General features: G+C 37.7%; 1 protein-coding gene across 13 annotated transcripts in view; it reads left to right on the top strand.

Annotated features, from left to right (window-relative positions):
* Window positions 1-16,605, top strand: part of LOC105071603 (mitochondrial Rho GTPase 1) — a 100,401-nt gene that overhangs the window by 26,042 nt on the left and 57,754 nt on the right. For all 13 annotated transcript variants that reach the window (XM_074343061.1, XM_074343057.1, XM_074343054.1 and 10 more), the window contains 5 exons: window positions 10,892-10,950; window positions 12,592-12,673; window positions 14,912-14,955; window positions 15,268-15,321; window positions 15,478-15,530. In XM_074343061.1, the coding sequence (XP_074199162.1) occupies window positions 10,892-10,950; window positions 12,592-12,673; window positions 14,912-14,955; window positions 15,268-15,321; window positions 15,478-15,530 (292 nt within the window). The remainder of the gene's footprint in view (window positions 1-10,891; window positions 10,951-12,591; window positions 12,674-14,911; window positions 14,956-15,267; window positions 15,322-15,477; window positions 15,531-16,605) is intronic.

The raw sequence follows: 16,605 nt of genomic DNA, 5'->3' as shown, positions 1-16,605 counted from the left end.
TGAGCCATCCAGGCTTTAATGCTGACTAGTTGCTTAAACATCTGTTGACTGCTTAGATCAGAAATTTTTAAGGTATTTATTTACAGAGAAAGCCTTATCTTAATTATTGTACATACTGAATACCATTCAGGCCAAATTAAAAGTCAATTACCAGTCTTTGAACAAAACAAAAATTTAAGAATCTTAAAAAAATGCAACTACATGAAACTTAGTTCTTTAGGTTATAAACTTTTCATGGTCAATTTTGTTGGCCAGAGTTTGTATTTTAACTAGATTTGCATTAGTTTGCTTTAAAATGTCCTTGTTATAAAAAGATTAGCATGAGCTTTATTACCCTTTTATCTAAATCATGTAGCTACATTGAAAGTACACAGGATAATTTTAGTGAAGTCTTGTTTTTAAATTAAATTGAGGTATATTTGTCTTCTGGTCAAATTCATTAAGAAAGTAGAACTGTTATCTTCCTTTACAATGAATCCTGTAGCTCTTAGCCGATTTGTCTAACTGCTTAATCATTGACACCTCTGCCAAGCTAGTTCAAGCTTTGGTTAGCCCTGGCCTAGACTTTTGTAATATTTCCTTAGCTGGTGTCCCTGCTTCTAATTTCGTCCATTCTCCATGTAGCAGACAAAGTCATCTTTAAAAAATATCTCAGATCCTGTTACCCATTTTTAAAATTCTCTGATGATTTCTGCATGCACTTAGAATAAAGGCCAAACTGTTTAATGCAGGCCTCCAAAGTCCTTCACAACCTGGCCCTCGCTTCACTCTTTACTGCTCTCTCCTTCACTGTTTTCTCTATGAGAAGGCCCTGACCCAGGCATTATCCCTGCTCTCCTGCGTATTTGTTCACTTGTTTGTGGGGTTATTTGTTTTGTTTTTTGTCTGTTGCTTGGGCTAGAAAGTAAGCTTCATGAGGACAGGGGATTTATCTTGTTTATTGCCAAATCCCCAGGGCCTAGAATAGGCCTGGCACAAAGTAGGAGCTCAGATAGTTGTTGAAAAAATAAGTTCAAGCTAGTTTAGTTTATTTAGACTTTCCTGTGTTCTGGCAGTAAAGTAAGCCAGTGACTTACAATGGCAATGTCATGTCTGTTTTGTGTCTGGCAGCCAGGAATTACAGTCCTTGCCAAAAGAGGTCAGCTTCTCCTTGAAACACCAGAGGCCATTTGAGAAGTTTGAAGGAGTGAGGGAAAGATTCTTTGGGTATAAGCTAGGTCTAAGAGTCACAGAGACCTCAGGAATAAGGTAGCGTTTACTTTAGAGAAAAACTTTCTGTGGTCCTTTTAGACCCATACTGTTCTCCATTCTGGTCTTTGTTAGAATGGCATATGAAGATTGAGCTGCTCCAGTTTCAGTTACACTGTGTTGAGTACCTGGGGGATAGGTGCTCAACACGGTGTGGTACCTGTTATCACCTGGGTGATTGGCCGCAAAGGCCCATTCTGCACAGTCTGTTCTGTTCATACAGAGTCTCTTCTACGTCATCCTGCATATGTGCTGAGACTTGGCCTCTCCTGTCTTGTTTGCTCCTCTGGCACAGTTGGGCACTAGTGTTGGTATAGTCTGAAGGAGAGGGGTAGTCCATGCATTTGTCCTTCTGCAGTCCACATTGTCTGCATATGGTCGATGAAATTTTCCTTTGGAACCATGCTCAGCCATTTCCCCCAATGCTGAAGTTTTCCAGTTAAAAATATAACTTCATGGTCACTCTCCTCCTCCCTGAGTATTCTACTTAGAATAACTTAGGAAGAGCCAACAGGGCTTCTTAATAAATAAGCAGATAAAAATGAGGAGTAGGTCCCTTTGCCGCTTGAAGCACGGGCTATTTGTTATCAAGAAAAATAGCCAATATGGCTGGTAGGGTGGTAATTGGAACCAGAGAATGTTACTTCCACTTCATGAATATGAGGAATTTGCTGTCGTTTAGAAGTAGATGTTCAAAAGATGTGATGAAAAGACAAAGAAATTTTTAGGCTGGATACATCTTGATAATTTGTTCTATAGTGATGAATTCTGTTCCCCATGGATGACCTACTTAGAAGCATGGAGTTTCAGACAGAACTGAAGCATGTTGTGTTGAACTGAATCAGGTGGCCTTGTGTCCTTGGGGATAATTGTGGCCATGCTTTTTGTTTTTGTAAATCAATTCAGTATTTCTTAGGCAGAATAGAGGAAGTGGAGACCATCAGATGGCTGGCTAACGAAGGATAATTTTTTTGTCCTTTGTTAGGACATTTAATTTATGTTTATATTAAAATATGAAAGCGAATATACGTATGTATATGCATGACTGGGACATTGTGCTGTACACCAGAGATAGACAGGCTGTAATTGACTGTACTTCAATTAGAAAAAATAATATGTATATTTATGTTAATACTTATGTTTATTGTTATAAAGTCATACTATATAAAGTATACTATGTATTATATTTATATTAAATATAAAATTTAATTGGTACAATAATTAGAGAAGAGCTTGGGATGTTGTTCTTTTATGAAGATAATTTTTATTTTCTGGAGCAGTTATAAATATGTAGTATTTATATTCTTATCTGCCGTTGTTATAAGGGACATTTTTGATTGTAGGCGTAATTAAATTGTTTTAAATTTTTAATAATCTAAAAATGTTTTCTTATCTTCAAGGCACTCATTTATTTCTCGGTTAAAATTAGCTTAAAAGTGGCCTATTTTAACTTTAATTTTAAGCCTACTGCTTAAAATTATTTCTTTGATAATCTCACTGAATGTTAGGTGGTAGGCCTTAAGGGAAGCAAAAAAGCCCCAGTTTGGATTCACCAAAGCATTTTGAAACTACATCACATCTGTATAATCCTTCATTAGTTAAAGCAGCCATTGTCCCACTGCTCTTCCAGAAGGAAGCCCAAAGTGATCCTACTGAAAACGTGCTCATTTTCTCTCACATTCACTGTAATTTCTCTCTCTGGCTCTAATTTTGAACTTGTTTTTAAAAAGGAAGTCACTGTCAGATTTTTATGTGGAAGAAGTTTATGTTCTTTGATTTTTTTTTTTGAAAGGCTTTTTCTTTCACAATTCAGAAACTACATGGAATTGCTATATTGTAGTGAGTGCTAAACTGCCTCAGACTCTTTAACAGATGTGGCAGGATGGGAATGAATAAATGAAAATGGCACACTCGGAAAGGTAGTATCCATGCGAATAAATGGATCATTCCCAGTCTTTGGTACCACTGTCTTTATGTCTGTATGATCAGGCGTAAGTACCGCTCTCTAATGGTCGCAGTCTTGACAGTGCCTGCTCTCTTCCAGGCTGTCTCCTTGCCTCTCAGGCCTGCCCTGCTGGAATGGAGCTGGAGGCAGGTCTGCGCTCTGGCAGGAGCCACTGCTGCCCAGGTAGCCAGAACTGCCCTGAGGAGCTGAGCTGTGAAGAAATCTGAATTTCCTCCGAAATTTGGTCTTTCTGTTCTGAAAATATCATTGGGGATACAGAGGATCCATGGGAAAAGCAGAAAGGGAGTATGACCAGGAAAAGCATTGTTCTAATAAGTTTTAAGGAGCGAGATGAGGAAGAATGGGTGCATTTTAAGGGTTATGGAGGGGGGGGGGAGCTCTAAGGATGATATAGAGCACCTGTTGAAGACCTGAATTTTGCTAAGGGATCTGGAGTGATGGTGATTAAGGAAAAACAAGTCTTTTGCTTTCTTGAAACTAGTAGACCTTTTAATGTTGTTGATGGACTTAATTTTGATAATTTTCTTTAACATTTTGAGCTATGGATTAAAAGGTAGGTTTTGCAGCGGAGGGCATAGCTGAGTGGTAGAGTACAGGCCTAGCATGCAGGAGGTCCTGGGTTCAATCCCCAGTACCTCCATTAAAACCAGTAAATAAGTAAACATAATTACCTCCCCCCAAAACAAACAAAATTTTTAAAAGTAGGTTTCTTCTGAAACCAGTGAGGGCCTTGGTGTGATGGGATCCAAACAAAATTTTTAAGAAGTAATTCTGACAAGGGGATTCTGGCAATCAAGGTCTTAAGGGTATTAAGGTAGGCAAATTTCTCAAGGACCGAGTGGGACTTATTTTTCTTTTAGTTACCACAGAGCATCTGAGTTATTGAGTATCTGATTCATTTTTCCCATTCCTAACATAGTAGATCAAGTATAACCATGTAGACACGTACAGTTGACCTTTGAACAACACGGGTTTGAACTGTGCAGGTCCACTTATCCACAGATTTTTTTCAATAGTAAATACTACAGTACTACCAGGGCTGTGGAACCATGGATACAGAGGCCCCACTGATACAGAGGCCGACTCTAAGGTATACTAGGATTTTCAACTGTGTGGAGGGTCAGCACCTCTAAACTCCACGTCGTTCAAGGTCAACTGCATAAGGTATTCAGGATAGTTCTTCAGAAATGGAAAAGTTTCTGGGGACGTCTGTGCCGGTGGTAGTTGTGGGATTTTTGGAGACCCTTGAGGGGAAAAGAAGACGTCTCTCTTGGGGCCAGAAAGACCCAGAAGTTCAAAGATGACGGGAATTGTACAGATGTTGGATTTTCTAAAAGTTTTGTTGTTTTAAGTACCTGGGAGGTATACTACTATTAAAATAAGTTGCACAAAGTACAAGGCCCATGGAACTTGAGCGGACTTCATGCAGAGGCCTTCTCCTGCCTGGTGATCCACAGAGATGTCTGTTGTGTGTTACTCGTCTTAAATCAGGCATCACCACTCTTTGCAAGGAACCTTATTAGGGCTGTCTCCCAAATGTGTTCTTGCTCTGCAGCATCTGTTGCTAAGAATAAAAAGTAGACAGGAGGTCCAAGTTCTAGGTTCCCTGGTGTGGAATAAGGACGGTGGCTTGGCTTATTTTAAAATGGCTACAGTTGACCTTTGAACAACACAGGGGTTAGGGGCACCCATCGCCATGCGGTTGAATATCTGCGTATAACTTCTAGTCAACCCTCTGTATACCGGGTTCCTGCATATCTGTGGTTCCACGTCGCAGATCTGTAGATGGTGCAGTACTGTAGTATGTGCTGTTGGAAAAAAAGGTTAGAGTGGACCCTTGCAGTTCAAACCTGTGTTGCTCAAGGCTCAGCTGTATTTTTCCTCCATTGTGTGTAATCATGTGTGGAATTAGGATGGACTACTGTCGATGTTGAGATGAATACTAACTTGAGCTGGCCGAAGGTTTAGAATTGCTGGAGCCCTAAATAAGGCCACGAGGAAAGAAGTCATTTAAGGAAAAATGTTATGAAATGCGGAATGTAAATCAGCAAGTTCTGGAAACTCCTGGACCCCATATTGGCTTGGTGAGTCCCACTTTGTTCTTATATATGAATGTTCCTGCCAGATCACTTTCCCACACATAGTTAAAACATAACGGATACAATTTGGGGGGCTGCCTGCCATTTCTAGGGTACTATAGGAAAAGTTACCTAATGTAATGTGCACTTTTTTGTCTGTTTTGTCTGCTTTCTAGGCGTGCTGCATGATAGTTTAGATAGTTTAGATTAATGATAGAACATAAGCATTGATAGCATTTAGTCCAATTTGTTTTTTTTAAACTGATGGGAAAATTGAGGCCCAGAGAGAGTCAATGACTACTCATGATCTTGCTGTTAATCACAAACCTGGTTCCCAAATTCAAAATTTCTGGCCCATTCCGGTGCTCACTTAACTCCTTTAATTCAAACTCTTCCTCCTCCTCCTCATGACAACTAGTACCATTTGTGTATTGAATGTGTGCTAGGTATTGTCCCAGGCATTATACATCTGTCATCTTAATCCTCTTACCAGTTCTGTAAAGCTGTTTAGCACCGTGTTTTGTAGATGAACAAAGCGCTTCGTGACTTGTCTGAGAAAACACAGCTAGTAAGTGCTACAATGAAGATTTCAGTCCAGTTCTGTCTGATTCCAAAGCCTGTATTCTTTTTTTTTTTCTTTGTGGGGGTGAGATATTTATATAAAGCGTGTAAAGAATTAGTTAACAAGTATGCATCACCCAGCTTAATAAATAAAACATTACCAATCAGTTGAACCCCCCCCCACCCCATTGCGTTTCCCTCTCTTTCCCTCAAAAGTAACCACCCACTTTCCTGAATTTCAAATCTGTTCTCTGAGCCACTAAGCTCCACTCAGTGCATTAAGCACTCAGAGCATTTGCTAGGAACTGGGGATTCAACAGTGAACAAGAAAGACATGTTCCCTGCCCTTGTGGAGTTTCCTGTGGGTAAAAGTGAAATACTAAGCCCTTAGTCTTTCTGGAGATACTCAGTAGCTGGTAGAAAATGTCAGGTTTTTAAAATGTCAGGAGATCGCTGATAACATGCTGGGAGGTTGCCTAGATGTCTTTGCTGATGATTCATTTTTTTCCTCCTAGGGAGCGTAGGTTTAAGTATAGGTTTCTTTTACGAGCTTTTTGATTTCCTGCTATGTTTAGAGACTTCTGGGAGAAGGAAATACTCCCTTCTCTTCCTGCCCTTCCCTGTGTCCCCTTCCCTTTTTTACACAGAGTGATTGAACATAGCACATGATCCGTACCTCTTCTATTGCTATTTTATCTACCTTGTTTTATACATTTTCCGTAACATCCCCACATAGTATCTAAGACCAAACTTCATACGTAGAAGACAGTCGGGTAAATGCTTATCAAATGAACTCAATAGGAGTCTGCATAGGAAAGATGGGTCATTAGAAGCAGAAGTTAACACTCTATGTGTTTTTCTAATATTTTTCCTGGTTTGGTCCAGGCAGGGGATGTCTGTGTCTGAGTGGAATTGTACTCTTGGATAGAGTGTCTGTTACAGTGTTTCTCCATTTTTTTGAGCCATAACTTCTTTTTATAAATACAAAACTGACATGCCCTCTGCATTCTGACAATTTTCTAACACTGATTAGGTGTCTTACAATTCAGTTTTGACCCTGGGTTAGCATCAGATCCCGCAAGTTAAAGGGCAAGGTCCTCAACAAGATTACTACTTTTACTTTCTAGACACCAGCTGCAAAGTGGGGTCCCCAGGCTACCCACACTTCTTCCTGGCTAACTACAAATTAAGGGCTTCCCACAACACCTTAGGTTCAGTAATTCGCTAAAATGATTCACAGAACTCAGGAAAGTGCTGTACTTACGATTACACAAATGAACAGCCGGATGAAGAGACACACAGGGCAAGGTCTCTAAGGGTTCTGAGCTCAGGAGCTTCTGTTCCTGTGGAGTCAAGGTGCACCACCTTCCTGGTACATCGATACGTTCACCAACCAGGAGGTTCCCCTGAGCTTTGATGTCCCAAGATTTCATAGAGGTTTCATTAGGTGGACACAGTTGATTAAGTCATTGGCCATGTGATTACACTTAATCTCTAGCAACCCAACCCCCACCTCCCCAGAGGTTTTTGAGTGGGTCTGAAAGTTCCAACCCCCTAATCACATGGTGGTTTTTTCTGGCAACCAACCCCTAATCTGAAGCTGTCTAGGCTCTCCACTCCTAATGAAGGTGTTATTAGGATAAACTGAAGTTTGGTTGAAATAGGACATAACAAAGGACACTCCCTTCACTCAGGAAATTCCAAGGGATTTTTGAAACTCTGTGCCAGAAACTGGGCATGAAGACCAGATATATTCTTTATTACATCACACCTTCTTTTAATGTTTGAAATTTCAACATTAACTATTTTTTACTAAAAAGAAATTGAGCAAAGTAATTTTAGAATTTTGTTGATTGCCTCAGCAGCTACCTACTATCCAAAGCTCTTCAGTTGCTGTCAAGAAAAGCTTTGAATGGGAGAGTTCCAGAAGCTGCAAGAGGTGGGCTAATTTCCCACATGGCAGTGCTGCTGTGCTTGGGCAAGGTGAACTCAAGTCATGTAGTTCCGCCTGGTTGATGTGCTAGAGGTTCTTCTCCCTTTCATATAAAATTGGAAAATTCTATTCATGGTTCAAGTGTCTTCAAATATCTGGTATTGTGTTAATGCAGACTCATACGTATTAAGTATGTACCTTATATTCTTAACAGTTTGGTGTAAGTTACATGGCGCAGGAGTGGTTCAGAGGAGGGCGAAGGCTGTAGTAGCCCCGGGATGTCTTTAGGAATGAGGTAGGGTTTCAGCTGTGCTTGAGAGATGGTAAATATTTGGTAAAGTAGACGGGAGCGAGGGGATATTTTAGATGAAGAAAACTGTGTGAGGGGGTCAGGATTCATCATGGCTTGCTTGTGCTTATACAGAGCAGAATGGTCTTACTTGAGCAAATTGCGTATGTGGGGAGTAGTGGGAAAGATGAACTGGGGTTAAATTTGTATGATTTTCAAAGGCCAGTGGAATAGTTTCACTTTGATATGGTGTAAGTAGTTGAGAGTCAAGGATGGCTTTTGATCAGTTAAGTTAGGAAATGAAAAGAATGTGTAAAAAGATGGACTAGCGTTTGTGTTGCTGAAGGTGAGTGGGAAGGAGAGACATTGTCGCCCTTCTGCTGTGATGCACCGAGGACACAACACTTCAGGGGTATTCCCACCAAAAATGCAAAACTTAAAGTTAGTCGTGGGATAACATCATAGAAGCCCAGTTGAGAGAGATTTTACAAAATAAAAGGCTTGTATTCTTCAAAAATGTTAACGTGAAAGATAAATATTGAAGAATGCTTCAGATTAAAGGAGACTAAAGAACATGACAGCTAAATGCAACATTTGACCCTGGACAGAAAAAAAGAAGATTTTTCTTTTCCATGAAAAGTAATAGTGGGACAATTGGTGAGATGTGAAATAAGGTCTGTAGATTACATAACTGTGTTGTTTTGGTGTTAATTTCCTGATCTTGACAATGCACTGTGGTTATGTAAGAGAATGATCTTGTGTCTAGGAAATGCATACTAGCGTGCTTAAGGGTAAAGGGACATCTGTCTGCAACTTACTTTCAAGTGATTTTTTAAAATTATATATGTATGTATATATAGAGAGAATAATAATGGAAATGTGGTGAAGTAGTAACATGTGGGGAATTTTGCAAAAAGATAGACATAACTCCCTTGTATCATTTTTGGAATTTTTCTCAAAGTCTGAAATTTTCTGAAAATAAATTTTTTAAAAATTGAGCCAGAGCTTCTGGATTAGTCACCAATGAATCAGGGGCTATTTTAATTAACTGACGTAGTTGTGTTTGCAATGCTTGCTGACTTTTGGGGGTCACCATTCCTTTTCTGTAGGACTAACTTGTGGTACCAATATTTTTTAAAGTATGGCATAAGAAAGAGAAAGAACACTGCTTAGCCATCAGGAGATGGGCTATTCTCTTAGGTCTACAGCTACTCCTTGAGCGAGACCTCGAGAAAATTGCTGTCTGGGTGCCGGGCTCCTCACCTGAAATTTTTGTGGGGAGCTGGGTAAACTGACACTGATAACCAGGTTCTAGCAGTTCTGTGATGATGGGCCCTGGGTTCACTGGCCCAGAGAGTTGGTATGTTACTGTCAGCCACTCTTCCCACATATGTAGATTGAAGAGGTGGTGGGCAGAGCTGGAACCTGGGAACCATCTGATCTGCCCTGCAGCAGCAACACTTGCTTGTTTCCAGCACACCCTCGATGCTGTGTTGTGCTTTCCTTTCCAGCCATTCATTATTTTTCCAGAGACTTGGCTGGTGTTTTTAGTCACCCTTTCTTTTAGGCATTTAGAAAAGGAATGTGACTTTTCTTAACTTTAGCATCTTCCGATTCTTTTATATTTAGACTTGACTTCTGGAAACTGTAATTTGCTATTATGGCAGAGATTAATAGGCAGGTGGACTGCTTTCCCCTAGAATCCCAGAAGGATTTAGTTGATAAGTGTTGACTGTCTAACAGTAGTAATTACACGATCAGAAAGTGATGGGAGTGGAAGTCAGTTTTCAGAAAGAAAATTAAGTTTGTGCATTAAAAATGTTGCTAGGTTAAAAAAATGTAACAAGAAAGTTTATTTATTCTCACTACCCTTTAAATATGATATCCTTAAAAAAAAAAGAATGTAAAAATGTACAGAATTAGACACTCATCTTTTATTGGTGAGGATGTAAATTAGTTTATTCTTTTTTGAAGGTAATCTAACAATACTTATTAAAAACAGAAAAGATCATGCGTGTTAACTTGAGTTCCACTTTTAGGAATTTATCCTGTAGAAATCCTCATTGCAACATTGTTTATGAAAGTGAAAACTTGAACACTATTAATTGTTAGGAGATTACATTAATAAATTATGACACATCATACAATAGATTCTTACACAGGCATCAAAAAATAATGTAGGAAGCTTTTAAAATGTTAATATAAAGTGCATTTATTATTGCTATTTTTAAAAATTGTGATAAATATATATAACATTATTTAACATTTTAACCTTGTGTAAGTGTACAGTTCAGGGGCATTGAATATGTTCACAGTGTTGTATAACCATTACCGCTTTCTACATCTTAAACTATTACTTCATCCCCAGCAAAAACTCTGTATCTACAAAATAATAACTTCCCTTCCCCTCTCCCAGGAGATTTTTATATATTGCCATGGAGTACTGCCCAAGTACATAATTAAGTGATAAAGGAGGATTGCAAATAGTAATAAATACTGTTTCTACTGTGGTGAATTATTATAATATGTTAATATAATATAAATGTAGGAAAATCTGGGATACTACATATATTAAATGGTTAATGGGAGACATTGTGGGAGTTTTTTAATATTAAATATTTTGGTAATTTTTAAATTTAAAACAATGTTTTAAATGTACAACTTTTTTAAGCAGAAATAGAGATATAATTTAAGTATTGTACTACAACCTGGTAATTTGGATGCCTCTGATTTTAACTAACAAATAACACACTTTCCTGTATGGTTGCTAAACTTGAGCTTATACTGTATTAAAGTAATCCTTTTTCTTTTCACAGCTAGAGTTGGGAAGACGTCACTGATTATGTCTCTGGTCAGTGAAGAATTCCCAGAAGAGGTGAGCGTTTTTATTTCTTTCCTGTATTTTAAACATTTTAAATTTGATCAAAATTGAGTTAGAATAAAATACTTTCTACCCTTTTTTTGCATGTGTTTCCTTTCTGACAGTTATGACTTTTAAAAAGGCTCATACAAGGCACCTCTGAAATACAGTATAGGAGAAAGAATCAAACTAGTTCTGAGTTCACCTAAGTCCTTTGTGCTTCCTACTTTTGACCTTGGCCAGGACATTTGTCATCTCTGTGCCTTAGTTGTCTCACCTGTAAAATAGGAGCTGAAGGGGATATTAGAAATAAAAATGAAATGTTACTCGTAAATAACATTCCCAAAATAAGTTGCCAAAATAGAGACCAGATTAGTATCCCTTTAGGTGAAGTAAGGGTGAAAGATCTGGATGCCTGCCTGCCTGCCTTCCATCTGACCCTCCCCAGTCTTTGAGGCATTAGAAACACTAGGATTCTGACACATATATTTGAAAACCTCTGATAATACCCATCAGCATCATTTTACAAATAAAAAACCTAGTTCAATCCACCTTTGCCTACCTCAAAGGATTGTTGTGGGTCTCAAGTGAGATACACTTAGTGATACTAGAGTGCCACCAAAAGTAAGGTGGTTTTACTATTGCTGATAATACATTTATTTACATTTTGGAAGTTCCAATATGAGGGACTGCTGGCTAAGGCCTTATATAAAGTTAAGATATTGTTACAAAGAATGGGATCGATGCAAAAGGGATGGAAATTATTTCTTTTTATCCTTTCTTCACATGGTAGGTACTATTAATGCCACAATTTGCATTTATCATTTCTTTACTCTAATTTAATTAGGAATATGTGCAATTTCATTGTTCAGATAGGAATTTAATGAATTTTGTGGTTATTTCAAGAACAACGGCCACATGATCATTCATTGTTTCTTTTGCTTTTTTTCTTTCTTAAATAAGATAGTTAAATAAGTAATAACAATTTGTAAAATGGAGTGTATTTTCTTGTGTGGTTTGTGGCATCAGTAACATGAATTATGATCACTCAGGGTATAATACCTAAAAGTTTTCTAGAATAGTTTAACTTAGTTTAGAATTGTCATTTTAGCATAGTCCTCATGGGTGTGGATAAGGAGTTTTTAACTGAAACTAAAAAATCATGCAGTCTTTCTAAATAATGGCGTCATTAAGCATAAGGTTTATGTAGCCAATCAGTTATTGTCTAGAAGAAATGAATTTTGATAACTTATTATTTTATTTGAGGATTGTTTTAGATTAGCATAGGTCTTCATTTGTAGAGTATCTTAAACCTTCAGCAAATAGAATGAAAACTACATTTTGAAAATCTAATTTTAAAACACCAAATTAATAAAAGTATTGTTTTAGGAGCAGAAGTATCCTTAATAAGTCCTGTGCCCATACAGGCATAAATGTGCATTTTTTTTTTTAAAAAAAGTGTTTTGTCATATAGCTTTAATATATATATTTGTATCTGTGGTAAAGCATAAAAATATGCAGTTAAAAAGTAAATAGCTATAAAGGTGAGTATGGATGAAAGGGGCTGATACATGGATAAATTTATGTAATCTATTAACAAGTTTGATTGATAACATTCAGAGGCGTTTCCTTTTCTTTATTTGTTTGCACATGAAGGTTCCTCCCCGGGCAGAAGAAATCACCATTCCAGCTGATGTCACCCCTGAGAGAGTCCCCACGCACATCGTAGATTACTCAGGTGATGAACATCTTCTTGTAGGTGAAGCTGTGGAGTTAATTTGATAGCCCTCAAAAAAAGGTGCTTTCTGAGCTTTAAAAAATATTTTAGGAGGGGTAGTCCTTTTTCTCTGGCAGTAAAATTTAGTATTCCTGTCTCATTTATGTCTCCCTGCCAGCCCCCACCCCACACCCCACATAAAGCCTCCATCTTGCAGTTCTCTGTCCCTAATTCACTGCGTTGGGTTCTGTGATAATGAAAAGAAAGGAAGGAGGGATGGTAAATGACCAGATAAATCATACCCTCCTTGAATTAGCATGTGTGCAGAGAGAAGTCCTAAGGCAATTTTGTTATCAAGCATTCAAGCATGCTCTGATGATGTAAAAAGAGTTTTCATCTGAAAATTTGTTGAGGTCTAAATTTGTTGTTTAATTTGTCAGACTTTGTCAGAAAAAAAAATTTAAAACAGTTATCAACTTACTTACATTATGTGATAATATAAGCACATCTATATTGCATTAATTAATTAAATAATTAATTAATGGAGGTACTGGGGCTTGAACACAGCACCTTGTACCTGCTAAGCATGTGCTCTACCACTGAGCTATACCCTCCCCCTATATTGCTCTTGATAATGTAAAATTTTTCTATACACTACTACTTAACTTTTTAATCATCAAATTATTTTGCTTTGTTCTGAGACGTCTTTTGAAAAAAAAAAGGGTCAGTTGTAACAGCTGTACAACTCTGATGAGCGATGTTGATATGGGGGACACTGTGAAGGCAGGGGGTATATGGGAAGTCTCTGTACCTTCCACTCAGTTTTGCCCTGAACCTAAAACTGCTCTAAAAAATAAAATCTACTTTTAAAAATAGGTGTAACTATGTTGGTAATACTTTGTTTTGCCTAGCTGGTTTTCCATGTATTCTAAAACAAAATACTAGAACTGTGCAGTCTGATACTTGTGACTGTTGAACTCTTAAAATATGACTGGTCTAAATTGAAATGTGCTCCCAGTATAAAATGTAAGTGGATTTAGAAGACTTAGTATGAAAAAAAGGGTGTAAAGTCTCTCAGTAATCTTTTATTGATTACATTTTGAAATTTTACTATTTTTGGCATTTTGGGTTAAATTAATTCATTTTACCTCTTACTTTTTGACTGTTTAAAGTGACTGCTGGAAAATTAAGAATTGCATGTGGCTTGTATTGTAATTCCCTTGAACAACACTGTACTAGAGCTGAAGGGGGTTGGGTGCTTTCTGCAACAATACCCTCATAACTAGCTGTATTTATAGAATTATTCTTTTTCAGTATGTGTAGCCACATACTTAGATTCCACTAAAGTATCGGAATTGAAATCTTAACCCATTGATTTCTCAACATACGAGAAGATATTTAAAATACAGACAGTTATTTAGCATAAATTGAAATACCATTGTACTCATTTATGATACTAGTTTGTATGTCAGAAGTAACATGCATTTACATTTGAAATATGTGTAGTTTACTATACAGGAACCATACCACAATAAAGGTGTTTTAAAAAAAAAGAAGTAACATGCATTTTGGGGGGAAGCATTTACGTAAGTTGACCTGAATTAGTGTGTCAGTAATTGCTTTGCTCTTCATCCGTTCGCCTCTCCATCCTAGCTGTGTATCATGCTCCTCCCCTGCGCCTGTAGGATTATAGGCACCTCCACCCAGTGGGACCAGTTCTAGCCAGAGATATGTGCTAGTGAGGGAATTCTTGACTCTTCATGATCATGCTCTGCTTTTGCTTCTGGGACCTGGTTAAGATTCCTCATGTCTGCTATCTAGATCTTAAGCTTGTGTTGCCCAGATCCTCACTTGGCTTTGTGACCCTGTGTGTATAAACTCTTTGTCTGGGCTTGACTCTTCCGCACCCAGTATTCTAGCTTGGGTTTCTGATCTCTTTTACCAGACCCTTCTCCGCTTTGGATCAGATGCTGACCTAGATTTATCACACAATGCCTTCTGCTCTCTGTGCCTGACTTATCTTCGTGTAGACTTGTCTTTCAGTGCCAGCCAGCTTCCTTATCATCATTCAGCTCTTTCCTTTCCCTTGCTTGCCCTGTGTTTGCCACCTCGTCTGGCACTACACCATGTAAATGACACGAGGGATAAGGGATGTTTTGAGGGATGTTAGATGGGTGTTGCATGGATTTTAGCTTGGCCATTAGTTTTTATGAAAGTATTTAAAATATAAAAAAATTGTTTTGACTGTGTCATTTGTAGAAGCAGAACAGAGTGATGAACAACTTCATCAAGAAATCTCACAGGTGAGTTAAAAAAATAGTTGTAGCTTTTTCTCTGGGAAAATAGTGATGATTCTGTGAGTCTACCGTTTCATTCTTTCACTTACCAAGAGGGCTTTTTTCAGTTCTTTGCTGTTACTGCTAACTTTGAGTATGTATTTTTGCTGTAAATCCTTAGAAACCTTTTCCTGTTAGAGTCATGGCTAGTAAGTTTTTCAATTTTCAAATTTTCTTCTTCCTTTGACCCAAGTATGTTAACGAGTTGGTAATTAAATGCCACTGGGTACATTTGAATTATTTTAAGATACCATCAATTTGTTAATTTTTTTCTTGCAGGCTAATGTCATCTGCATAGTTTATGCTGTTAACAACAAGCACTCTATTGATAAGGTATGAATGTGACTTTTTTCCACTATATTTTGTTGTATTTCAGTGGGGGCACTTTCAGAATTGATCCTCCATTTTAGAATTTTGGGGGTCCAAGGGCAGACTGTTTTTCAAAGAAGGTCTTCATCATGGGTTAGCTCTTGTTAATTTTCATTTTAGGTAACAAGTCGATGGATTCCTCTCATAAATGAAAGAACGGACAAAGACAGCAGGTATTTTTTTCTATCAAACTCTGTACATTGAAATATTTCAAACTTAAAGAAAAGTTGCAAGAAATAATACAATTAACATCTGTAAACTATTCACTTTGGCCCACCAGTTATTAACAGTTTGCCATATTTGCTTTATCTATAGATCTGTTTATACACACACACACACACACAAGCACATGCACACATATACCTTTTTGGGGAGGAATTACTTGAGGCAGCACATATATTTGAGAGCAAAGTAGAAAATTGAGCTCTGATACTATAATGTGCCCTTTCTCTTGAGATGCCCTTTTGAGGAGGTTTGGCATTCCCCCAGGTCATTGATTGCTCACCGTGTGATGTGTGCAAAGTGCAGGACTTGGAGGAAAGTGAGTGGCCTTTGAAATCTGGCTTGGCCGCTTATGAGCTTTAAGAGTTCATAGAGCCTTATCTCCTCATCTGTAAGTGGAGATGAGGATAGTACTTCTCTTGGCTACGTGTAGTTATTTTGGGAATCCAATGAAATAATGCATGTATAGGTGCTTTATAAGTTCTCTGAAATCATTAGTTGTCTTCATTTCTGAATTCACACAGGAAGATTTCTTTGAAAGTCTTTGGAAGATATATTTGTGGCAGGAAAAAAGCAAGAGAACACACATTCTGTATTCTTCTGATTAGAATGGTGGTTCTTTATGTTTGAGTTTTAAATCCAAATGGAAACAATGTTTTCTTGTAGTATCATTTAATTGAACATGTTATTTGTGAAGCATTTGAGCCTTTTAAAAATTTTTTATTGAGGTATAATTGGCATATGACATTATATCAGTTTCAGGTGTACAACATCATGATTCAGTATTTGTATATGTAATGAAATGATCATCGTAAGTCTAGTTACCATGTCACCACACAGTTAACTTTCAGATTTACTCCTTTGGCAACTTTCAAATATGTTCTGTATTATTGTTGACTGTAGTCACCATGATGTGCTTTATATCCCCGTGGCTTATTTATTTTCTAATTTAAAGTTTGTACCTCTTGACCCCCTTCACCTGTTTGACCCACTCCCCACCACCCACTCTCCTCTAGCAACCACCAT

The sequence above is a fragment of the Camelus bactrianus genome, chromosome 16 (assembly GCF_048773025.1).
Source record: "Camelus bactrianus isolate YW-2024 breed Bactrian camel chromosome 16, ASM4877302v1, whole genome shotgun sequence".
Lineage (NCBI taxonomy): Eukaryota > Metazoa > Chordata > Mammalia > Artiodactyla > Camelidae > Camelus > Camelus bactrianus.
This window is presented reverse-complemented; position numbering and strand designations above follow the sequence as displayed.